The 26,917-nt window shown below is 37.3% G+C and overlaps 1 protein-coding gene and 1 non-coding gene across 5 annotated transcripts; one reads left to right on the forward strand and one right to left on the reverse strand.

The window, feature by feature from the left end:
- Window positions 1-413: 413 nt before the first annotated feature.
- NFU1 (NFU1 iron-sulfur cluster scaffold) lies at window positions 414-26,917 on the reverse strand. Of its 4 annotated transcripts, none has more exons than XM_042981639.1 (8): window positions 26,472-26,917; window positions 23,558-23,658; window positions 17,956-18,028; window positions 12,404-12,470; window positions 8,126-8,240; window positions 3,818-3,878; window positions 2,164-2,338; window positions 414-576 (listed from the first exon to the last, which is right to left on the reverse strand). In XM_042981639.1, exons 1-8 carry the CDS (start codon window positions 26,531-26,533, stop codon window positions 532-534), a joined length of 699 nt encoding a protein of 232 aa, XP_042837573.1. In that variant the 5' UTR covers window positions 26,534-26,917; the 3' UTR covers window positions 414-531. The 4 variants fall into 4 exon arrangements, with proteins under 4 accessions (XP_042837573.1, XP_042837572.1, XP_042837574.1 ...); XM_042981638.1 differs by having other exon boundaries at window positions 17,956-18,091; window positions 26,472-26,912; XM_042981640.1 differs by lacking the exon at window positions 26,472-26,917 and adding an exon at window positions 25,841-25,939 and having other exon boundaries at window positions 17,956-18,091.
- Window positions 6,627-6,733, forward strand: LOC122237495. The gene has a single exon (XR_006216105.1). It is a non-coding gene; the product is annotated as a U6 spliceosomal RNA (small nuclear RNA).

Consider the following 26,917-nt stretch of genomic DNA (forward strand, 5'->3'; position numbering starts at 1 on the left):
ATGGAAATTCTGTGTATATTCTAGAACTGGGTTATCAGTTTTCAGCATTATGTTTGTTTGTTTGTTTTGGTCTTTTAGTGAGAAGTCATGTCCTATGTACATTGGGAGCTACTAGCCACATACCATTTTTTTTTTTAATTCAGTAAAGATAGTTTCAAGCATTACACAAAAAGCTAACCCATTTTAGAATATTTTTAAAAGCATTCTCCTTATTTACTTCTGTATAAAAAAAAGTAAATGAATTAAATGGGGGCAAATGAACTACTTCACACATTATGCAAAGAAGGAGCCATGAGAAATGAAGAACAAACATTAAAATATCCCTGGATAAAATCCACGTGTACAGAAGATGATTCAGGATGTTATAAATAACTCATATGAGGTAAAGCAAACATGCAATATTTATACATCAGTGTCTGAAAAAAGGGCATATTTTATTAATCCTCAAGTTCCTTAGCAGATTAATAATAAAAGCTTGGTATATATTATCAAGAAGTCCAACTGCTGGGCCCAAAGAAAACTCTAATTATTTCAAGGTGAGTTTGCTTCTTTTTCATCAGATTCATCATCCATAACCTAAAACAAAAAAACAAAAACAAACAAACAAAACAAAGAGAATTTAAGAATTAAGAAAAGGATTAGAAATTGCTATTTTCCTGATTTTTACTCTTACTTGCTTACCTGAAATACTCTATAATAACACATGTCAATCCATTAACCACAAATCTATCAATAGTCCCCAAAGCAAAAGGTCTGTCTTATAACCTGGAATCGTAACAACACAAAAGCCAATTTAATATTAACAAATTAGTTAAGTAGTGGTCTCTTTTGCTTGTCCCCCCAAAAATCTTTCAGTAGCAGAGTCTGAGCTGGACACTGACTATAGTGATTAACTAAATGGGATTTCCTAGCCACAAGACTAATGTAATGGACTGTATGTTTGTGTGTTCGTTTGTTCTTCCCAACAGTATTCTATTTACTTAAATATATTCTGGGGAGCCACACCAAACTGTTATTATAAAAATATATATTAGAAAAATGAATCTCTAAAAAAGTAAAGAAATAAAAGATCATACTAGCAACTAATTACTTTGGTCTTACTCAGATAAAAATTCATTTTAAACCTTAGAAAAATATGAAGACATTTATTTCTATGAAGTTAAAATATTAGAAGAATACTAACAAACGCCTGATTTAAAAAATGAAAAGATTAACATCTTTTCATGGGTTAACATATTACTCAGAAAATAAAGACCAGCTCCTTTGAAGAAGAAAAGAGTTATATAAACCTAAGGAACATTTTTTTGTCTTCAACACACCTACTATAATTAAACACCAATTCAAGTTTATAGTGTAACTACCAATTCATTACCCCATCCTGGACAAGTGAACAAAAATGTTCCTTTGTCAATCCACCAAAGTGTCAAATAATCCAATTCTTTAAAAAGGCACGTAAGGCACAGAGAAGATAATGGAACAAAAATAAGTTTTTCTCTTTCTTTTTTTTAATGTTTATTTTTGAGAGAGGGAGAGCGAGCGCATGCACACAGGAGGGGCAGAGAGAAGGGGGTAGACAGGATCTGAAGTGGGCTCTGCACTGACAGCAGAGAGCCCGATGTGGGGCTCAAACTCACGAACTGTGAGATCATGATGAGCTGAAGTTGGACACTTAACCAACTGGGCCAGCCAGGTGCCCCAGTTTTTTGTTTTTTTAAATCTAGAAGAATCTGGTTCTGATCCGACACTATCATGGAAAAATAATTCTCTTATAGTTTTTCTTTTGGGTTGAGTAAAAATTACATCCAAGGAACTGATATTTTATAATCAATCTCAGCAATACTCAATTCAGAGAAATTTGTCAATCACTTCCTATTTTAGGCAGAACATTCCTAAATGTGGGAAAATATTTCCAAATACTTATTTAATACAAACAAAATATACAACGTGCATAACACCCAGGGCTAGGTGTTGCAGAGGAATACAAAGACCTGGATACGATTACAAGTCTCTCAAGGAACTTACCCATAAACATAACTCTGAAACAGACACACTGAAAGAGGCTTTGGACCAAAGCAGAGCTTAATTTCAAGCAGAGGACTGATAAGGCCTTCAAAGAGGAAATGGCAGGCATTGAATCTCAACTGTCATATAATATTGGCATACCTGTTCTACACCCTCTACTTCTGGAATATAAAACTGCAGCATGTTCTGAATTCCATTTTTCAGAGTAATCATTGAACTGGGGCAGCTGGTACAAGAACCTTGGAGTTTGAGCTGTACAATGCCATCTTCAAAGCCTTTATAGATAACATCTCCTCCATCTTCCTGCACAGTTGGCCTGTGGTCACGGAATATTTGTGATGTATGTAAAAGAACTGATGTATCCATCAAAAAAATTTAAAACAACTCAGGGCTTAGGTGGTATACTGGTAAAATTCACAAAGTTAGAGCTACCTATACAATAGAGAATGAGAACTGTAGTTAGTCTCATTGGTGACTCTCTTTTTACTCTTGGATAAAATGCCAAAATTCATTCAAATATTTTCCACTTATTATATTTTAATCTTGCTTGTTAATAATCTTTTCAGGCATTTAAGATCTCAAATTTCCAAAAAATTACAGGATTACTTAAAATATACTCATTCATTTCTTTTGAATGAACAGCAGCAGACTGACATGACACATGCTGGCTTTTTTTTTTCCAGGTAAACTAAGTATCAAAATATAACATTAATGCAGAAAAATGCATAAACCATGTATGAACAATTAAATGAATTTTCACAGTGTGAACACACATTTGTCCCAGGCCAGCACACAATTTTAGCACCCCAGAAGTCCCCTTTGTACGTCCTCGCAACCAAAGGTAACCATTTCCTAATTGTTATTACCATTGTTTAATTCTGCCTGTTTTTTAACTTTATAATTTATAAATATAAATTCTATTTAAAAAACACACAGTATTTACTTTTTCGTATTTGGCTTATTTTACTCTTTATGAGATTCTTCCACATCATCACATAGTATTCCATTAAGTGAAAATGCCAGAATTTATCCCTGCTATTGCTGACGGACTTCTGGGCTAAATCAGGTTTTGGCTTTTACAGATTCTTGCAGATGTGTTTTGCTATACATATATATGATTGCTGGGCATATACCTGAGCATGGAATTGCTGGGTCAGGAATGCACATACATTCAGATGTAGTAGAAATGGCCATATAGTTGCCCTCTGCCCAGCTTCTCATGCTCTAGCCTCACACCAAAAATCAGCAAAATGTCCCACGGGAAGCCTTAATGAGCTTCCCTTCTCTCTAGGATCTTGTGTGCTTCAGCAGCTCTCTACTGTTTTCAAATGAAAGAAATTTATTGCATTTTATCTAGCTTTTCTGGGAGTTCTCACCGGGACCACTGCTCTGCTACAAGCAAAAGGGTAAGCCTGCGGTTCTCCACTCATTGAAATTTACTCTTTATGGGCAACAGCTTGAAAAAAGTACTTCCCTTTTCACAATCTTCCCGAACACTGTTTAACTCATTTTTTCATTTTAAGAAATTTGGTATTACAACAAATCAAACCTAGATGGTGACTGTGAACAATAAAGTCCTTTGTTATGTTTAGACAGACTGTTTTAACATTTTGAGTGAACAGATACAATGTACAGACTTTAAATTCAACTGCCAGGGTTATCGATTGTGGTTTACATTTACTTGTACTTATTAGAGTTTTGGTTTTTTTCCCTCATGGACAACTAAAAGTAAACTGCTATTATGAACATTGCCTCTGCAGTATATTTGATTTCGGGCAGAAAGATGAGCACATACCGTATTCTGGTATCTAACAGTTCCTTAATCATTGCCACAACTTCATCATCTTCTTCAGATCCTAGAAACGATTACAAATAAAATATATTAACAGTAGAAATTTTATATCCATGCAAATACAAGTATTAAAACAGGATGATTTTAACTTAATGTCTCATTAAAAAATAAAAGCACAGAACATGTAACTTGGTGTGGTGATACAAGACAAATGGAAATGATGGTTGGGGAGACGAAAAGATCATTCATTTGATTCTCTGAAGAAAAATTAAGGAGCACGTCAACTTGACACATGGCAATACAGGTGAGTAACGGACATAACTTGACCTACTAATGATGTTTAGGGTTTGAATTTTTTTTAGTTAATACATTTGTAAACTTTCATCATCTTCAAGGATTGAAAAAGGCAGAGAAAAAAAGACTGACTGGATTCTGATGGAAACTTTGAGACACAAAAGCACACCTACTTCATTAGTTAAGTTACATTTTTAATTTTTAAATTCAGTGGTTTTCAAGATGACAATGACACTAAATATAGATGTAAGCTTTGTGGAAATTTCCAAAATGTGCTACAAATGTGAATAAAAAAAATCAGTTTTTTCATTTTGGGTCATTTTTGTTTTTCTTTTACTTCATAAGGTTATATACCAATCTTAGCCAATGCCTTTTTAAGGGTTAAAAAACATTTTTTTGAAAATAATAAATAAATAAAATAAAATTTTTCTGAGAAATTTACCTTTAGGAAAACTAAAAATACAGGTAATTCAAATTATACTATAATATACACTGGAATTCTGACACCAATGTAAGTAATAATTATCAATATTAAATTATATTAACTTTGCATCTTTTTTTTAAAGTTTATTTACTTATCTTGAGAGAGACAGTGTATGCACACGCCTGCACACATGGGAAACGGGCAGAGAGAGGGGAAGAGAGAGAATCCCAGGCAGGCTGTCAGCACAGAGCCTGACTTGGAGCTCAATCTCATGAACCATGAGATCATGACCTGAGCAGAGATCAAGAGTTGGACGCTTAACCAAGTGAGCCCCAACTTTAAATCTCTTTTTTTTTATGTTCTTTGCTTTTTAAGTCTATTTATTTATTTTTGAGAGAGGGAGCGAGTAGAGAAAGGGTAGAGAGAGAAAGTAAGAGAGAATCCGAAGCAGGCTCTGCTGTCAGCGCAGAGCCCTATGAGGGCTCAAACTCATGAACCATGAGATCAAGACCTGAGCCGAAATCAAAAGTCACATACTTAACTGACTAGGCCACCCAGGTGCCCCTTAAATCTATTTTTAGTAAAAGAAATGAAATATAATAAAGTTAAAATTCTCTTTTGTCAAAACCTAAATTCCATTCCCCACTGTCACTTCCATAAACAACCACTACCATAATTTAGTGTGTATCTTTCTAGAATATTTACATTAAATTTACATGTACAAATTTATACAGATGAGATCCCACTACACATACCATTCTATACCTTTTTTCTATCTAATATAGCCTACAGTTCCTTATCAGCATATATACATATGCCTTAAATTTAAAATTTATGTTATTTTTAGAGAGACAGAGTGTGAGTGGGGGAGGGGCACAGAGAGAGGGAAACACAGGATCCAAAGCAGGCTCCAGGCTCTGAGCTGTTGGCACAGAGCCTGACGAGGGGCTTGAACTCATGGACCATGAGATCATGATCTGAGGTGAAGTCAGACACTTAACCGGCTGAGCCACCCAGGCACCCTGATATATCTCAATTTTTAAAATAGCTATACAGTAATTGTATAGATTTCTTTTCATTTAGCTAATTTCTCAGTTATTTCAGTTGTTTCCAGTTTGCTACTATTTCTAACAATCTGCAGCATATACACTCTGGTGTAAAGAATGATCAGTGTTGGGGCGCCTGGGTGGCGCAGTCGGTTAAGCGTCCGACTTCAGCCAGGTCACGATCTCGCGGTCCGTGAGTTCGAGCCCCGCGTCAGGCTCTGGGCTGATGGCTCGGAGCCTGGAGCCTGTTTCCGATTCTGTGTCTCCCTCTCTCTCTGCCCCTCCCCCGTTCATGCTCTGTCTCTCTCTGTCCCAAAAATAAAAATAAAAAAACGTTGAAAAAAAAAAAAAAAAAAAAAAAAAAAAAAAAAAAAGAATGATCAGTGTACTTTTGCAAATGTATCTATGAGATAAATTCCTAGTGGTGGGATATTTGAGTCAACACTTGTGTATTTTTCAATTTGGGGAGCTGTAATCAAGTGGCTGTACAAACACTCTATCAATTTTACATATATATCCACCAAGAACACCTATAGCTGTTTCATGCATTATTTGAAGTTTGCATAAATGGTATATATGTAAGAACCTGTAAATAAGCATATCCTTTGATTTTCCTTTTTCAATTAATATTTTCTTTTATATCTTTTCACATTGTATCTCCCAATCTAGTTCATTCCTTTTAATTGCTGATGTATTTTTTAAATATTTCAATGAACATGCTTCATGTACTGTTTTATGTACATTTATAAGATTCATTTCGGGTATGTATCTAGAAGTGGAAGTGTTCATCTAAAAGTGACTATACAAATATTTGTGTGTGTACATATACATGTATGTAAACACACACATGACAGTATCTTTGTGATACTAGAGAAAGGACAAATTTCATCAACAAACTGCAATAACCACAGCTAATACTTATTAAGCTCCATGTGCACTTACTCTTCCAAGTGCTTTCCACAAAATTAACTTATTCAAAAGGTACAAAAAGCACAAACCACAAAGAAAAAGATGAATATATGTGACTATATTAAAAAGAAAAACTTCTGTGCTTGCTTCAACAGCACAAATACTAACACCGGAATGAAACAGAGAAGATTAACATGGACTCTGAGCAAAGATTATGTGCAAATTCATGAAATGTTCTGTCTTTCAAAAAAAAAGGAAAAAGAAAAATTTCTAAATGACAAAATCCTAAACACAGTGAGAAGGTGAGGAATGGTTAGGGAGGTTATTTGCAATGAATATACCTAACAAAGGACAAACACCCAGAATATTTTTCAAAAACTTGCTAAAATCAACACAAAAGAGACAACTTAATTTTTAAACAATGGGAAAAGATTACGAACAGGAAATTTACTGACAAGAAAAATAATGGCCAGTAAACATATGAAAACCTTCAGGCTCAGTGTTGATCAAGAAACTGCAACTAAAACAGGATATCATTTACACTTAACATACTGATTTAAAAAAAAAAAAAAGACAGTAGGTGATGATAAAGATGTAAGTTCAAATTCTTATATATTGCTAATTAGCATATAAATTAAAATAATTTATAATACAGCAATTCTGGTTTGAGGAACATATTATAACAAAACTTTTCACATATGCACAGACTTGTACAAGGTTGCCCACTACAGCAATGTTTGTAATAGAAATTAGCATAAATAATTCATTTGACCATAAGGAACAAATTAAGTGTAGTTTATTCATATAATAGAATACTATCTAGTACTTAAATAAACTAGAACTACATTTTTTCAAAATGGATGTATTTCAAAATATGCTCAGTGAAAAAAGGCTAATTGCATATAATATACATTAAAGTTTAAGAACAAAAACCAATACTATATATTCCCTGCAGAGACTTTTATGTGTGTAAAAGTTTGAAAAACAAACCAAGTTTACACAAATCTCTGGAAGTAGAAAGGGGAAGGGATGCGGGTTGTGGAATTTTGGTTGTGTCTTTAATGTTTTACTTAAAAATGGGTATACAGCAATTGTGGCAAAAAACTAACATCTATGAAATCCGAAAAGAGAGAAAATTGATATACATTGTATTATTTTCTGTATGTTTGAAAATTTTTATAATTGAAAAATTTAGTTTTAGATAATCAATTTATACACAAGTTTTCAAAAATAATGGATGAAACTAGTATATGTGAAGTTCTGTTCCGCCTGGAATTGGTTCCAGAGTTAAATATGGTACAATGATAAAAATCTGCATTCTCGTGACTACTTTTTTTTTTAATGTTTATTTATTTTTGAGAGAAAGAGAGAGACAGAGTGTGAGCAAGCGAGAGGCAGAGAGACAGAAACACAGAATCCCAAGCAGGCTCCAGGCTCTGAGCTGTGAGCACAGAGCCCGATGTGGGGCTCAAACTCACGAACCATCAGATCATGACCCAAGCTGAAGTCGGACGTTTAACCAACTAAGCCACCCAGGCGTCCTAGTATTCTCATGACTTTTGAAATCAAGACAAATGTGAGGAAAGTAGAAACTTTTTTTAGAAAATGAAAATAAATATTAATTATCCAACATATTACCTGCTTCTCCCGAAGATGTTTCCTCAGTAACTAAGGGTAAGCCAGAAGCAAAGAAATCCATGATTGTTGCATAAATATCTGGTTTCAGTAAATTCCAGTCTAACTCTTCACTTTCCTGTAAATATTTAAAGGAAAATGCTATATTTCTAATCAAAAGCAAAGACTAATACCAAATAACACCCTGAATCTTTTAAGAATCGTTTCCTATATATATCCTATACTATGTAATAGCACTCATTTCTGGAGAACACATGTTAATTCCAGTTCTTGATAGATCTGGTCTATACTGACTTTTAGAAGATATAATCTTAGAACATTCCTCATGCATTTATTCATTCATTCATCAAACTTGTGTTAAGTGTGCTGGATATACCATGTCTTGTATAGGGGATAAAGATATTTTTTCAGTGGTGAAGAGAGTTAAAATACTGCATGAATTCTGTGTTTAGAGAGAATGATAAAGAGATTTCCCATTCTTTTAAAGAAGATAGGATACAGTTACTTGACCAAATATACAAGATAACCCCCAAGTATTCAAAGAATTCAACTTACTATCTTACTCAAGAGTAGAAGAAATCCAATGACACAACTGTAGAAGCAAAACATATAATATGGTGTCTTATCTATGGCTGTTGTGCTAGAGGGCTTGTGGACCTCCAACAAGCCTGGCATCCTTAGGAAAGAATACTTAATTATGTGACCTCTGTGTCAGGTCAACTACTTGATTCCATTAAAAAAAGGCAGGATTGGGGCACCTGGGTGGCTCAGTCGGTTGAGTGTCTGACTTCGGCTCAGGTCATGATCTCACAGTTCATGAGTTCAAGCCCCACAACAGGCTCGGTGCTGACAGCTCAGAGCCTGGAGCCTGTTTCGGATTATGTCTCCTCTCTCTCTGCCCCTCTCCGACTTGCACTCTGCCTTTCTCTCTCAAAAATAAACAAACATTAAAAAAAAAAAAAAAAAAAAGGTTTTAGGGCACCTGGGTGACTCAGTTAAGTGTCCAACTCTTGATTTTGGTTCAGGTCATGATCTCACGGTTCATGAGATGGAGCCCCGAGCCCTATGCTGGGCTCTGCTCTGACAGCATGGAGCCTGGTTGGGATTCTCTTTCTCCTCTCTCTCTCTGTCCCTACTCCATTTGCACCTGCATTCTTTCTTTCTCTCTCTCTCTCAAAAATGAATAAACTTTAAAAAAAAAAAAAAAAAAGGATGGGATTATTAAATACCTAAATAGTACGAACATCTGAAAAGAGAAAGGGAGCATGTTTTGTTTTAGTTTTTTAAAGGGGAGCTCTTTAGGAGGAAAAAGTATTAGATGCAATCCATTTAGATTCTCAGGAGATTAACAGCTAGTGCCTATCCTTAAATACTATTAAAAATGAGTCTACATGCATAAAAGGGGCTATTTTTGTCATGGACTAAGAACCAACTTAGAGACAGTACACAGAAGACAAGATAAATGCGCACTGCTGTGGATATAAGAACAAAACTAGTGAGTTGCCTTAGTGATTGGGAATGGGAAATAGTTCTAGGTAACATTTTAATAAATTATTTGGAAGATGGATCAGAGGGCTACCTCAAAATCTTCATCAAATAGTGGGTTCTAGGGGCATCTAGGTGGCTCAGTCAGATAAGCGTCCATTTCAGCTAAGGTCACAATCTCGCAGTTCATGAGTTCAAGCCCCACATCAGGCTGTCTGCTATCAGCACAGAGCCTGCTTCAGATCCTCTGTCCCCCTTTCTCTCTGCCCCTCCTCTGCTTACACATGCTCCCTTTCTCCTTCTCACTCTCTCCCAAAAATAAATAAACATTTAAAAAATTTTTTAAATAAAAATAAATAATAGGCTCTACTGAATAGGGAAATATTGATAATAAAAAAAAGAAAACTATTCTGAAGTTGTCTACATGGGGGAAAAAAAAAGCAGTTTATTTATTTAGAAGAAAATAAGAGGCACCTAGCTGGCTCAGTTAGTAGAGTATGTGATTCTTGATCCTGGGGTCATGAGTTCAAGCCCCATGTTGGGCATAGAGCTTACTTAAAAAAAAAAAAAAAAAAAAAAAAATACTGAAAGTATCAAAGTTATTTCAAAGGATGGAAGAATAGAAAACTATTTTTACTCTGCTAAAGAAATGAATGATTCAGGGGAGCCTGGGTGGCTTAGTCGGTTAAGCATCCAACTTCAGCTCAGATCATGATCTCATGGTTCACGGGTTTGAGCCCCATGTCAGGCTCTGTGCTGACAGCTCAGAGCCTGGAGCCTGCTTCGGATTCCGTGTCTCCCTAATAAGCATTTTTTAATAAGCATTAAAAAAAAAATTTTTTAAAGGAATGAATGATTCACTTTAAATAAAGGGAAATGGGCAATAGCCAAAGTTATCAAGTAGATGAGATAGTCTATAATGAGGAAGGTAACTGAAAGAAAACAAATCTACTACTCTACCTATTAAATATCAATATATGCCCTAACTTAGATTATTTATTAGTTATATCATGTCACTTAAGGAAAAATAGTGGAGCTAGAGAAATTCCAAAAAGAGTAACTAAATTATAAACAAAAAAGGAAATAAAAGATGACTTACCAAAATCAAATCAAAGAAAAAAAACAACTCTGAAAGACATAATCACATGTTTTCATCTAAAAAAATTTTTATATGCCATGGTCTGTATATAAAAGGACTAAAAAAAAACTTGTTAAAATAAATACATAATTTGCCATTTATAAAATGAAGACAAGAATACCTAGTTCTAAGGATTAAATTAGATAATATATATAAAGTACTTCTGCTATGTAAATGCCATATCAGACACGTTGGAAATATTAAACAAAAGCTGGTCCCCCCCCGACCCTTAAAAAATACCAAAGAAAGCAAATTAAAGAATAGTAAAGATAGGCCAGATGTCTCTAAACTGGTAAAGACATGGGATCAGTCAACACAGATTTACACACCACAATCCTTTTGACAGAAACCTGAAAATTTAATCTACGAAATCTTACATCATTGTTTCGTTCTACAAAAATTTCTCAAAGTGCATAGTATGTGCCAGGCATTGTTCCAGGTGAATTTAACAAGATGGACAATCTCTATCTTTAAGGAGTTTACATTCCAGTATAGGAAAGACAGGTAATAAAATTAACCGAAAAAGAAAGTGACTAAGTGACAAGTACAACGAAGACAATAAACAGGGTAATGAGCTCCTGGACAGATGGCCACTTCAACTAATATGGTCAAGAAAGGACTTTCTGAGAATGTAGGGCCACTAACACTTTCAACAACAGGGAAAAACATTTTACAATCAGGATATCCACAAGAACTATGGCCATTGGGATTGCCACCACGGAGGAAAACCCTCATTCTCCTCCACACATAAAGAGCTACAAGAGAATGCTGGACTATTTGTACCATGTCACTAAACCAGTCCACTGTTATCAGTCCGATCCGTGCATCAAGAACTCAGAGCAATCCTTTCAAATTGCTTAAGAAGAGTTAAATGGAAACTTTCGATTTTGACAAGATACTGAAAAGTGATTAAGTTCAGTGCATACATATCAACGGACAGATCTAAAAGTATACATAGTTCAAATTTAAACAATTCATTTCTCACTAATCTAGTAGACTTAAAAATGAAACCACCTCTTCTAGCAGATACCACTTCAGCTGTTGGATCGGGTAGCATATTTACATAGATTTTTTTTTTGACACTTAGAGGTTAACCAAGTGCTACAGAACTACACAGTGCACTGCTCATATTACAGCAGGATGTATAATGTGGGAGATGCCATGATGAAAAGAGCCCATTTCGAATGGAGACACATATTCATGCTGTTGGTCAAATATAGAAACATATAGTTTGATTATTTGTTTCTTTTTACTCTCTCATTTTAAATTAAGAACTAGTAAAAATATCAAAGCTACCAATAAAATTTCAATTATGAAATAAAAAAGGATTAGTAAAAAAATAATAATTGGAGCCTAAATTCTAGTTCTGCCCAGGTTGAGTCCTGGCCCTGCTGTAGGGTAGATATATAATCCTGGATGCTGCATTTAACCATCTGAAGCTAAAGTTTTTCTCTTTTGAAAAACAAGGGATTTGGATAATTTCAACTTGAAAATTCTACTTAATAATTAACTTGAGAAATGCGAGAAGTAAATTTAACTTGAGATTTTTAGTACCAATATGCATAAAACACATTAAGAAAGGAAATTCGGAAAGGAATGTTGGACTCGGAAAAAACTAAAAGAACTTCACATCTTATTTTATATAATCCTATGTTTACCTTTGTAACAGTGATGAAATCTGGTCCAAAAAAGACACTTTTTACTCCTTCAATCCTAAATAACTGCCTGTGAATAATAAAAAATAAGAGATAATAAAATGCTTTATTATAGAAAAGTTTAAACATAAAGGTGGAGAGAAAAGTAAAAGAGCATTTACATACCCATCACCAGCATGAACAATTCACAGCCAACAATTATCAATTCATGGCTAATCTTGTTTCATCCTCTTACCCTCTGATCTAGCAATTACTCTTAGGTAGTTACCTAAGAGGAATGAAAACATGTTCCACAAAGATGTGTACATGGACCTTTATAACAGCTTTATTTATAAAAGCCAAAAAAATATCTGGACACGTCCATCAATTAGTGAATAACTAAACAGACTGTGTGTACCTGTACAATGCAGTACTACCCAGCAATAAAAAAGAATAGACTACTGGCACATGCAAAAACAAAGAGGACTCTCAAAAGCATTGTGCTAAATGAAAAGAAGCCAGGGCTGCCTGGGTGGCTCAATTGGTTAAGCATCTGACGTTGGCTCATGGTCTCATGGTTCGTGAGTTTGAGCCCGACATCGGGCTCCACGCTAATGGTATGGAGCCTGCTTGGGATTCTCTCTCTCCCTCTCTCTCTCCCCCTCCCTTTCTCCACTCTGTCCCCACTTGTACTCTTTGTCTCTCAAAATAAATAAATAAACTTAAAAAGATATGTAAATAAAATAAATGGGGAAGGAAGGAAGGAAGGAAGGAAGGAAGGAAGGAAGGGAAGAAGTCAAACACAAAAGACTATATGGTGCCATTTATACGAAACTCTAGAAAAGGTAAAACTGTGGTGGCAGAAAGAAGATCAACAGTTACCAGGGTGACAGATGTGTGAACTAACTTTACTGCGGAAAGCATTCTGCAATACACATGTATATCAAGTCAGCACACTGTATACCTTAAATTTACACAATGTTTTACATCAATTATATCTCAGCAAAGCTGCAATGCATTGCCATGAAACAAAATAGTTACCAGGGTATGAAAATGAAACAAGAAGAATGAGTGCAAATAGAAATGAGGGATTTCTGCAGTGATAAAAATGTCCCTATGTTTTTATTTTAGTGGTAGTTATACAATTATATATATTTAACAAAACTCTGGACTGTACACTTAAAATTGGTGAATTTCATTTCATATAAATTATACCTCAATAGGGACGCCTGGGTGGCTCAGTCGGTTGAGCGGCTGCCTTCGGCTCAGGTCACGATCTCGCGGTCTGTGAGTTCGAGCCCCGCGTCAGGCTCTGGGCTGATGGCTCAGAGCCTGGAGCCTGCTTCCGATTCTGTGTCTCCCTCTCTCTCTGCCCCTCCCCTGCTTGCTCTCTGTCTCTGTCTCTCTCTCAAAAATAATAAACATTAAAAAAAAAAATTTAAATTATACCTCAATAAAACTAATTTTTAAAATCCTCTAAGATAGGAGGAAGGGAGGATTATAATTTGAAAAGCCCCTACGGGATTTTGAAATGCACCTTCCTTCCCGCATCACTGATACATGTGCCATACATATCTAGTATACACTCCAGAGCAATTTCCTTTTTCCCTTATCCCCTTTTAGGAATAAAAGCTGATATACTTCAAAAAAGGTTACAGTTTACCTTTTCTTTGTCTATCATTGAAAGAGTGTTACTGGAATTACTATTTTTTTTTTTGACGTTTATTTATTTTCAAGAGAGAGAACAAGCAAGCACATATGCACACAGAAGAAAGGGAGATAGAGAATCCCAAGTAGGTTCCCGCTGTCAGCATAGAACCTGATGCAGGGGTAGATCTCTCGAACTGTGAGATTATGACCTGAGCCAAAATCAAGAGCTGGACACTTGACCGACTGAGCCATCCAGGCGCTCCCTGGAATTACTATTTTTAAATTATTTAGGAATTTGTCTGAAATGATGTCACCCAGGTCCTCTACACAACCATTCAACATTAAATTTATAAGAAGTTACAAGATACTTGGTTGCATAGTATGATCCAATAAACCCAAGCACAGACCTACAAGTAGGTCCTCTGATTGGCTCTGTATATCTGCACTGTTAGCAAGCTTTTTTTTTTTCAAATGAAAGGATGGTGAGAAAAATCAACCCAATCTTTGGGCCATGTCAGTCAGGGGAACTGCTGTAGGCAAGAGTTCATAGGTTCTGTCCCTAAAGAAAGAAAAAGCTGGAAAAGTGTTTCAAACAGAGTAAACATGCTTTGCCATTTAGGTTACTTTCCTTAGGACAATTCCAACTCCTACAATGTCCAAGATATGACACCCAGAACTGAACACATATCCCAAACGTAGTCTGACTTACTCAGAGTACAAAGACTGTTACCTCTCTTGAGCTGGACACTAGGACTCTGTTAATGTTTGACTTTTTTGAGTACTGCATCATATCCAACAGAAATAACTGAAAGGTCAGATTCTTCCATCCTGTAATTGTGCTGTTCATTTAAAAAATTTAAATAACAAGGCTTAACATTTGTTCCTGTTAGATTTTACCTTACTTGCTTTACCCTATCATTTTAGCTTAGTGAAACTTAAAAATTCCTCTGAATTTTGCCATGTAACATACAAACAATTCCTCCCACCTGAAAATTGATAATTTTATCATTATTAATGCTGCTGACAAAGAGAATTATTGAATAAACATGGCAACCACAGAAATACTACAGATACTACGGATCCTCTTACATGTCTCTAGAGACAGATTTACACTCGACTTACATTTCGTTGTCGGTGTCCATAAGGATAGTGAGAAACAATTCAGATGCCTCTCTGAAGTAAGATACACTATCATTTACTCATTCATTCAGTTACTCATTCAACAAATATTTGAAAACTTGCTAAATATCTGACACTGTGCTAAATAAACACCAGAGATACAATGATGAGCAAGACAAACTGGTCTCGGTTTTTCAGGAAGCTTACATTCTAGCCTACAGCAAAAACATTCTCTGTTAAAACAACAAAAACGAGATTAGTTTTGCTTGACTGAAGATAATAAATTCTGTGAATCCAGAAAATGAGCTACTAATTTGAAAAGGGCTTTTGCCAACTGAACATCTGACAGAAATAATCTCCAACTTATCTGTAAGTGAACAGAGTCTTCTTACTTTTATATTCTTCCTAAATACAAAAATACATGAATTCATTCTTGATGCAAACATTTCAAACTATTTATATAAAGTGAAAATGACTCTTGACCAACCCTGCCCCCAAGTTCACTGTTACCAGTTGCAGGTACATTCTTCTAGACCTTTATGTTACTATATTTTTGTTTTGTGTTTTTTAGCTTTATATATATAATAATCATATTGTACTCACTGTTTTTTTTTAATGTTTATTTATTTTTGAGAGAGAGAGAGAGACAGTGTGAGTGGAGGAAAAGAGAGAGGAAGACACAGAATCTGAAGCAGGCTCCAGGCTCTGAGTATCAGCACAGAGCCCGATGCAGGGCTTGAACTCACAAACTGTGAGATCGTGACCTGAGCCGAAGTAGGACACTTAACCAACTGAGCCACCCAGGTGCCCTGTACTCACTGTTCTGCAACATGCCTTCTTCACTTAACTGTATGTCTTAGAGGCCAGTCTGTGATAGTAAATGAGGGTTCTCCTCATCTTTTTTAATTATCTGCAGACTATGGATGAACAAAGTTTACTGAACTCTTCCTATTGATGAATATTTAGGTTGTTTCCAACAGGTTACCATTACCAACAAGGCTGTAAGGAAAGGAACATCCTTGTATCACCTTGTGTACCTATGTGGATGTTGTCTAAAGTGGTTTTCAACCCCACTAGTAACTTGTGAAATCAATTAGGTATTGAACAGGACTTTAATACAATACAACAGAATAGAATAAAGAGAACAAGAAAAGAAATAAGAATGTATTACACACTGTCAGGATGAAAATTGTCCCACTGAATACCTGTGTGTAATCTATCTAAATACATGTGTATATATGTACTGGGTTGTAATATAAAATGTTTCTTAGTGTCACCTGCATCAAAAAGTATGAAAAACAAATGCTCTAAGATATATTGTAATAAGTGGCATCTGTAGGTCAAAGGAAATGTGCATTTTTATTAATGAGAAATTAAAAAAAACACACCTGAGATAAGCATATTTCTGGTTCCCATAAATAAGACATACAAAACAGCTGTGTGTACAGAAGTAGTTAATCTAAGCTTTACTTTCCAAATATCCCTGGCAATCAGTATCAGACTTACATTACCAAAAATTTTAATTGATGTGGACTCTAATATTTTTTTAGGTTTATTTATTTATTTTGAGAGAGAGAAAGAGAGAGAATGCACACACACAATTGGGAGAAGAGCAGACAGAGGGAGGGAGAGAGAGAATCCCAAGCAGGCTCTGTGCTATCAGTGCAGAGCCTGACACAGGGCTTGATCCCAGGAATCCTGAGATCATGACCTGAGCTGAAATCAATCAGATGCTTAACTGACTGAGCCACCCAGGCGCCTCAGGACTATAATATTTCTTATTATAATGTCTCTAGCTATTATTAAAAAGAGGTTCATTCTAATAATTTTATCATTTGTCCTTCATCTGACATACATTTAACATGTCTTAATCTAGTGAATTTTATTTTTTTTAATGCTTATTTTTTTATTTTGAGAGAGAGAGAGACAGACAGACAGACTGTGGGGGAGGCCAGAGAGAGAGGGGGACAGAGGATCTGAAGTGAGCTCTGTGCTGACAGCAGACAGCTTGATGCAGGACTCAAACTCACAAACCGTGAAATCATGACCTGAGCCGAAGTCAGCCACTTAACCAAATGAGCCACCCAGGCGCCCCTCTAGTGAATTTTAAAACGGTCTCCCAATGACTGGTCTTTAAAAAATCATGGCAAACCTGATAACTATTATTATTTATAGCTCTGAATGGAATATTTTAGAAACTATTTCATTTTGAAATATCTAAAAATTTAGCTATCCTTAGGGAAAAAAATTAACAAGTTTTCACTGTTTTTTTATAAACAGTTTTAAATATTTGGAATGAAAATTTATATTATCATTTTAATAAATTTTTTTAAGTAAAAATACAAATTCTTATTTAGCCATGATATAGATCTCTCAAATACATCACTTTTCAAGGGTTCCCTAATATCAACTATTATTTTCCTTTATCTCTTACCTGAAAAGAAAATAAAGCATTCTTGGGGCGCCTGGGTGGCGCAGTCGGTTAAGCGTCCGACTTCAGCCAGGTCACGATCTCACGGTCCGTGAGTTGGAGCCCCGCGTCAGGCTCTGGGCTGATGGCTCAGAGCCTGGAGCCTGTTTCAGATTCTGTGTCTCCCTCTCTCTCTGCCCCTCCCCCGTTCATGCTCTGTCTCTCTCTGTCCCAAAAATAAATAAACGTTGAAAAAAAAAATTTTAAAAGAAAATAAAGCATTCTTTACGTTGAAAACAGTGCAGTACACATAAAAATGCGATTACTAAATGAGGCTGCCTCACCCCCAAAGTCAGTTATGTTTCTTGGTAAAAGCAAATAAGAAATAGCAATATACCTAGCCAGAGGGGAGCGAAATGCTGCAGCTGGTGTGGGAAAATCCATGGTCCTTGTCTCAAGAACTGGTTTTCCTGGAATAAATTTTAAACTGTTGGGATTTGGGGTATCTTGTGTTTGAATAAACATGTATCTCACTAAAAGAGAAAAAAGAAGAAAGAATGTTACTCCAGAAAAAAACGGTAGTTAAGTTTATGGACTATGAAGTGCTCATTTTCAAAGAATCAAAAGAAGTAAAAAAAAGAAAATAAAGCTTTATTGTCCAAGCTGATGAAATAATTTTTAAAGACAACAATGAACTTTATCAATATAGGATAAATGCATTGAATTTTATATTAATACTGATTATTTGGGGCTCCTCGGTGGCTCAATTGGTTAAGCATCCGACTTTGGCTCAGGTCATGATCTCACGGTTCATGGGTTCCAGCCCTGCGTCAGGCTCTGCACGGACAGCTCAGAATCTGGAACCTGCTTCAGATTCTGTGTCTCCCTTTCTCTCTGCCCCCTCCCCCACCTGTACCCTGTCTTTCTCTCTCAAAAATAAACATTAAAAAAAATTTTTTTAAAGAAAATAAGGCTTTATTGCCCAAGAAGCCAAAATAATTTTTAAAGACAACAATGAACTTTATCAATATAGGATAATTGCACTGAATTTTATATTAATACTGATTATTTAGTTTTGTTACTCAACACTTTCTACCAATATCCTACTTTAAAAAAAATTTTTTTAATGCTTATTCATTTTTTGAGACAGAGAGACAGAGAGAGAGCGAGCATGAGCAGGGGAGGGGCAGAGAGAGAGAGACACAGAATCGGAAGCAGGCTCCAAGCTCTGAGCTGTCAGCACACAGCCCAACGCAGGGCTTGAACCCACAAACAGTGAGATCATGACCTGAACCGAAGTTGGCCAGTTAACCAACTGAGCCACCCAGGCATCCCAGCAGTATCCTACTTTTAACGAGGAAGGCATATCATCATTCCAGAGTCTTAAATGTATTTTATTTGTTGACTTAGTACTAATGGCTATCGTAATCATAAATCATTATCACCATGATATTAAAGACAATAAAATGTTAATTCTTTTCTTTCCAAAGTGCTTCCATTCTTTTATTATTATTTTTTTAAATGTTTATTTATTTTTGAGAGAGACAGAATGAGAGTGGGTTAGGGCAGGGAGAGAGGGAGGCGCAGAATCCGAAGCAGGCTCCAGGCTCTGAGCTGTCAGCACAGAGCCCGATGTGGGGCTCGAACTCACGAGCTGTGAGATTGTGACCTGAGCCGAAGTCGGACGCTCAACCAACTGAGCCACCCAGGCACCCCTCCATTCTTTTATTTCTTTAAAAAATGTTTATGTATTTATTTTGAGAGAGAGCACACGCATGTGCATGTGTGTGCACAAGGTGGGGAAGGGCAGAGAGAGAGGGAGAGGAATCTCTAGCTGGACTGTGGACCCAATGTGGAGCTCAACTCCAGAAACCATGAGATCATGACCTGAGCTGAAATCAAAAGTCAGATGCTCAACTGACTGAGCCACCCCAGAAGTTACTGGTTACCATTCTTTTAAAGACAAATTTATAATAGTAACTAATATTTATTGTGTATGTACTTACTACATGCCAGAGACAGGGCTGAGTGCTTTATATATATTTAAGCCTTTAATAATACTATGAAGAACCCCTATTACAGTAAAACCTTGGTTTGCAAGCATAATTCATCCTGGAAGCATGCTTTTACATCAAAGCAAATTTCCCCATAAGAAATAATGGAAACTCAGATGATTCATTCCACAACCAAAAAAATATTCATATAAAAATGATTATAATACTGTAATATAATATAAAATAATACAGAAAATACAAAATATAAGGAAAAAATAAACAAATTAACCTGCACTTACCTTTGAAAACCTTCGTGGCTGGTGTGAGGGAGGAAGGTTATTGTGTAGAATGACTTTTCACTATCACTAACAGAATCACTGAGCTGTCTACGGGCTGAATGGACTCTTTTTCTGCCTGGGGGCCAATGTATATGCTCACACGGATGTTGACTACAGTACAGTATTAATAAATTTTTGTCATATACTGTATTTAATGTAACTGGCAATAAAGCAGCTGAGGAAAGGTCTATATCTGCAGGCAGCCTGACCTAGAATGAAGCGAAGCATTCCTAAGCTTACTCTTGTATGAAAAAGCAAAGGACTGTCCCTAGGTGCTTTGAAGTGGCAAAAAATACACTAGTGCCAGCTGTGGGCCCCTCCCAACGTTCTGAAAAATCACTGATTTCTGCCAAACACCACGGTCTGAGACTCAGCATGTGAGCATGGGAGACGATCACTCACAACCCCGCAGTGAGAGAGAGAGAGAGAGAGAGAGAGAGAGAGAGAGAGAGAGAGAGAACTACTGGCTCAGTTGTGATCATGTGACGTCTGGTGTCATGTACTACTCATATTGCAAGACATCGCTCGTTTATCAAGTTAAAATTTATTAGAAATGTTTGCTTGCCTTGCAGAACACTCGCAGAACAAGTTACCCACAATCCAAGGTTCTACTGTATTCCCATATTACAAACGAAGAAACTGAAGCTTACAGTTAAGTAATTTGCCCAATGGTATAGTCAGTGACATTATAAATTATCATGAAAGTAGAAATCTATGTGAATTACTTTCTGGAATATTTTTAACTTATCTTTACAGGTTCTTCTTTGCCTCTTCTAGGGCCAAGAAGGAATTAAGAATGAATTCATTAAAGGAGTAAAAAATGAACAGAATCTTCACTCTCCTACCTTGCTATTATGATAATAGCTTGTAGGACAGAAGATAGTACTGGGGTTTTAATAGTCTTAAAACTACTAAACAGGTCCTGATTATTTATTATGAAAATAAACCTTCCAACCAAAACAAGACAATTCTCATCTTAGAGCAGTACACTGAAATAGATTAATTTATTTAATAGTTATCATGTGCTGGGCCACGATGCTAAGCACTCTCTGTGAATTACATAATTTAATCCATTCTCTCAAGGAAACACCGTTTTTATCCTACTTTATAAATAAGGAAACCAAAGCTCAAAGTCACTCAGCTAATCAAGAGACAGAGACAGGATTCAAGCCCCACCAATCTCCTACCATGGACTTGCTTGACCACTATACATACTGCCACTCCACACTTAGTGTCAAGCATTCAGAGGAAAATACATTTAAGATCAGTCTTCCTATCCTGTCATAATCCTCGTATCATACGTCTAAGGAAAAGCAGTAAAATATCAAAAAGCAACAGTTTTTTTTTTTTAAGTTTATTTACTTATTTTGAGAGAGAGAGAAAGCGTGAGTCTGCTTCAGATTCTGTGTGTGTGTCTCTCTCTCTGTCTCTCCCCCACTCATGCTCTGTCTCTCTCTCTCTCAAAAGTAAATAGACATTAAAAAAGAAAGAAAGAAAGGACTATCACCAATTTCTATAAATATAAAGACAACAAGCTTCTTTTAACCTTGGTTATGACCAATCACTTGGTAAGGCCTTTCTTAATAATTTATTGGTAACCAAAATCTCTGCACACATTAAACACTCTACCACAATATTTGAAGAATTAAATCTGGCATCTTTCTTTCTTTCTTTTAAAAGCTTTTATTTGAGAGCGAGAAAGAAAGAGTACACAAGTGGGGGAGAGAGGCAGAAGAAAAGAGAGAGAGAGATAGAGAGAGAGAGAGAGAGGGAGAGAGAATCTCAAGCAGGCTCTACGCTCAGCTCAGAGTCTGACGTGGGGCTCGATCCCACAACCCTGGGATCATGATCTGAGCTGAAATCAAGGGTTGAATGCTCAACCAACTGAGCCACCCAGGCACCCCATGGCATTTTTCTACTCAGTCCATCTGTGTACAACTATACAAGCAGTAAGAGAGGTTTTCAGAAATACTTGAAGGTAATAACTGTAAACATGGGGCGCCTGGCTGGCTCAATCAGAAGGGCATGCCACTCTCGATCTGAGGGTCATTCAACCCCCATGTTGGGTGTAGAGATTACTAAAAACATAAAAACTTTAAAAAAAACTATAAATGTAAAAAAAAATTTAGGACAGCATAATCTGTATATACTTTTTGAAGTAGAAAATATATGATAACACAACATAAACTTTCTCTCTTGACAACGAGCAAAGCTATTTCAAAATAGTAATTTGACTAGGGATTAACAAAATCATTCCAATTATAGTCTAAACTGGATTTAATTTGATATTTCAGAAATGACACCCAGGTCCATCACCCAGAAAGATACCCCTGAATGTGTCATAAGGGTTCCAACAAAATAGACTGATCTAAAATAATTTTCCTATTATGCTTGGTCTAATAGGTAATAGGTAGGCAGAAGCTCTTCCAAAACTATAGATGTATGGTGCTTAAAGTTAGTATCAAAGACTATAATCAGTGGGTTTCCCATTTGAAAAGCATGAGGACCACGTAATTCCACCCTACAAAATTTAATGTTATTTTTTTTTAAGTTTATTTATTTTTGAGACAGAGAGAGACAGAGCATGAACAGGGGAAGGTCAGAGAGAGAGGAAGACACAGAATCCGAAGCAGGCTCCAGGCTCCGAGCTGTCAGCACAGAGCCCGACGCGGGGCTCGAACTCACAGACCGCGAGATCATGACCTGAGCCGAAGTCAGACGCTTAACCGACTGAGCCACCCAGGCGCCCCTCCACCCTACAAAATTTAAAAGTCCAATTAAAGTAGCTTAACATGCTGAGTTACTATTTATGCCTAAATTTTCATTCTGTGATTCAAGGAGACATGCAAGGTTCTCCTCTTCTTGCCCCAATATACAGGGGACGTAAGGTCTCTTATCTACCCAGATCTAGATCATGTGGTTAGCCAGAGTCAGCCACCTGCCAGAGTACAGCCACAAGGTGTTCAAGGCAGTGATAGAAATGGGAGAGGGCCCAAGAGCTAAATCCAAACTCTTATAGCTCCATAAGTACACAAAGGCACAGATTTACACACAGACACACAGAGACAGCTCCCAAGGTTCCCTAACCACATGACACTGGTCACAGTTCAATAATTTTCAAATCCTGTCTTCATTATTTTCAATATTAACAAAAATAAAAGAAAAAAAAAGCATGTAACATCAACAAAATTATCAAGAAAGCCATAGTTAATTGATTTGGATGAAAAAAAAGAAAAATTACATCAAAAGTACTATTTCCTGAAGCCTTGATGAAAGCTAGAAATTTACTGATTTTAGGTGCATTCTTGTCAAAATAAGAAGGGCAGGAGCTTAAAATACATACAAGTTTTTTAAACAAACCCATTTGTAACTTCTTTTTATATTTTCATTTCAGAAATCATTTCCTGAACAATGCTCCAGAAGATGTGTTATACAAGATACCGAGATTTAATAGATCTATTGGACACTGTGCTCAGGATTCTTGAAATCTAATGCCAAGCATACCTGTAACAGTCAAGCATGAAGTTATGATACAAAAAAACGCCATGTTCTTTTATGCATCTGAATAGGAAATTTACAAACTCTCGTCTTTTATGATCCACAAAATTTTGAGCATAGTTTCATTAGTTTCTGAAACATAATTTGTTTTAAAGAGATGAAATTTTACCTGTGTTACATAAGGTTGCAGGCAGTGGGAAAAGTGGTCTTTGTACAAACTGATGCAGAGGCTGTTTTGTCATGGTATACAGATTCATCATAGGACAGAATCTACATTTAAAAACAAACAAAAATGACATTTCAAGAGATAATCTTCTAAGCTCAGTTTCTACTTCTTATACACACACACACACACACACACACACACACACACACACATATAATGAAAATAACAACAAAGCTGAATTTTCATTCTCCATCCACATTATTTCCCCTTCTTTAGGCAAGCAATATCTGCAAACAATTTAAAAACATGAGCTCAAATGGAAATTTATAGTCTTGATAACTGAGTGTACACAGGATTGTGCAATATCCAGTGTAAGAAACAGAAATGCAACTACATTTGTGATTTATAACCTGGATTCCCAGACTCTTAGCTATGCATGAAGGATGCAAAGAACTACCAATTGCTTTTTTTCCTTCTTTTCAAACTTTAAAAAAACTAGGTGATAGAGTCACATGGTTCAAAATTCAAAGGGAACAAAAGTAAATACTTTGAAGTCTCCCTCCCTTTTCTGTCTCTACCATCATGCTTTCCTGGAGAGAACCAATACTACCTGTTCTGAAAGGTATCTCAATACTTCAAAAAGTCTAACAGAAAGTGTACTGTTCTCCTCCAAACCGCTAAAGAAGGTAATAATCCATATATGCTTTTATTTTTTTTTAAGTTTATCTATTTATTTTGAAAGAGAGAGAGAGAGAGAGAGAATCCAAAGCAGGCTCCAGCTTTCATCACGGAGCCCGATGTGGGGCTCGATCCCACAAACTGTGAGATCATGACCTGAGCCAAAATCAAGAGTCGGACGCTTAACACACTGAGCCACCCAGGCTCCCCTATATATATGCTTTTAGACTGGAAACCTCTTAAGCCAGTGTTTGTAACTTTGGTTATTTCTCTGTGATAGAGAAGTACCAATTGGTTATTTTTTCATGGTTTTAACAAATTAAAAATGAAGGGAGAAGGGAAAACAAATATTACCAAAAAAGGAAAAAAAACTTCAGTAAAAATTTTTAGAAATCTGATGCAAGTTACTTCAAAATCCAGTTTACTTTAGAATACTATTGCTATCAGGATGCCTGGGTGGCTCAGTTGGTTAAGCATCCGACTTGGGCTCAGGTCATGATCTTGCAATCTGTGGGTTTGAGCCCCACATCAGGCTCTGTGCTGACAGCTCAGAGCCTGGAGCCTGCTCCAGATTCTGTGTCTCCCTCTGTCTCTGCTCCTCCCCCACTTGTACTCTGTCTCTCAAAAATGAATAAACATTAAAAAAAAAATTTTTTTAAGAATACTATTGCTTTCTTCAGTTTTCATTTCACAGCAGTTGCTAAAGAATTTTAAATATATATATGATCACTTAAAAATATTTTCTCTGATTATTTTTATCTGCAAACTCATTAAGGGGTGTCTCCATTTCTGTGCCCCTCAGCAGCAAGCATGACGGATGGCCTCAGTTCTTCATTTCTAAAATGAAATATTCACAGCTACCTCAAAGACTGAGCCATAAAAGGATCCAGATAATCCATGTAAAGTGCATACATCAGTGCCTAGCCTTGTAGTTAGAGTTCAGTAAATGTTGGCTACCACTATTATTATGTGATAGGTGCCCAATTAATTACTGAATGAGGTTTAAGGCTTGGGGTGAAAACATTTTTATCCATAGCTCACTGCCTAAATCTTGACTATGCTGGAATATGGGAATACACACTGAAGACCGGTATTCTTATCCCTTAGGCCCACAGAAAAGGCAACAGAATGGATGGATACTGTGACACAGATGAGTTTAAAGTGACAAATAGTAAAGGAGGGGGGGGCCTCGGTGGCTCAGTCGGTTGAGCCACCAACTACTCTTGATTTGGGCTCAGGTCATGATCTCAAGGTTCAGGAGATAGAGCCCAGTGCCAGCCTCTGCACTGGCAGCATGAAGCCTGCCTGGGATTCTCTCTCCCTCTCTCTGTCCCTCCCCTGCTCATATATTCACTCTCTCAATCTCTCTCTCTCTAAATAAATAAACTTAAAAAAAAAAAAATAGTAACGGTAAGTTAAATTCTTCCAGTAAGACATCTACCAAAACAGCACAGGGGGATAGTAGGTGGCTAACAAATCTTTCAGCAAACTTAATGCTTTTAAATTTCAAGGACATCGTTAGCACTAAAATCCCTAACATTGACTAGGTGAAACCCTGTAGGCCCTTTTGTCCTTTTGTTCCAGTGGCAAAATCAGGGTGACACCTACTTAAGTTATCAATCCTTTTCATCTAACCAACGTTGACAGATGTCACTGGGAGGCCAAACTCAAAGGCGGGTTGCACAAAAGGGGAAAAAACAAGGCAACAGGGTGGCTCTAGGTGATACGGGGGAAATCTAGGGGTCTAGATTCTCATCAGAATTCCATCACTTAGAAGCTATATGACCTCATACAGGTCACGTCCCCTTTTCTGGGCCTACTGAGAAAATGAGGAATTGAGGTATTTTCTCCCATTCTGTAGATATTTTGATTTGTGTTTAAAAAGCAGAGGGACTGCACATGATGGAAAGGCTGGAGGGGACCACACTGATTTTTAAAATATCTCCTCCGTGGGGTCTCTGCAGCCAGTCTCTGCGGGCCTCCCCACCGCAGGGATTCAGGCGCCGGATTTCAGCGCCTGGGACCGGGCGCCGCAGATCCCGCCCGAATTGAGGGCGCAGCGCCGCCTCACCGATAGGCGCCCACCTCGGGGCGAGACCCCCCAACTGAAGCGACGGGGGCGCACCCGAAAGCTCGGTCAGGGGCACTTCTGCCCACCCCGCTGTGGGGGCAGCGGCCACTCCGCTGGTTAACTAAGCCCAGCGGCACGCCTGTGCGGAGCTCCTGGCTCGTCACCTACCGCCTACACAGCCTTGCAGCTGCAGCCGCAGCTCCCCAACCCAGCCGGGCCGCCGCTGCCATCTTAGTCCGAGTGCGCAGCAAGTGGGGCAGCTCTCGCCGCTTCGCCGACGGGCGGAAGCCCCGCGCAGGCGCAGGCCGGCCAGAAGCGGGACAGGCTCCGTGGAGAGCGTACCCTGCCGGCGGGGGGCGGTGCTGCTGCGGGTGGGACGGGAACCTCGCTCCCGGCTCCCGGCAACCATTGCCCACCTACACAGTAAGCCTGGACCAGGGCTGGGAGAAGCCCCGGAGACGCTTGCGCAGGCGCCCTAGGTAAGGCACGACTCAGCACACATGCGCGCAGCAGTGCCTCGCTTTTCCTTCTTGATGGGAGCTTCTGCGGAAGGATGTGTGCATCGCAATGCTGCTCTCCAACCGTAAACCTGCCCATTGCCATTAGTAGGATCC

This window comes from Panthera tigris, chromosome A3 (assembly GCF_018350195.1).
Source record: "Panthera tigris isolate Pti1 chromosome A3, P.tigris_Pti1_mat1.1, whole genome shotgun sequence".
In the NCBI taxonomy this organism is placed as follows: Eukaryota; Metazoa; Chordata; class Mammalia; order Carnivora; family Felidae; genus Panthera; species Panthera tigris.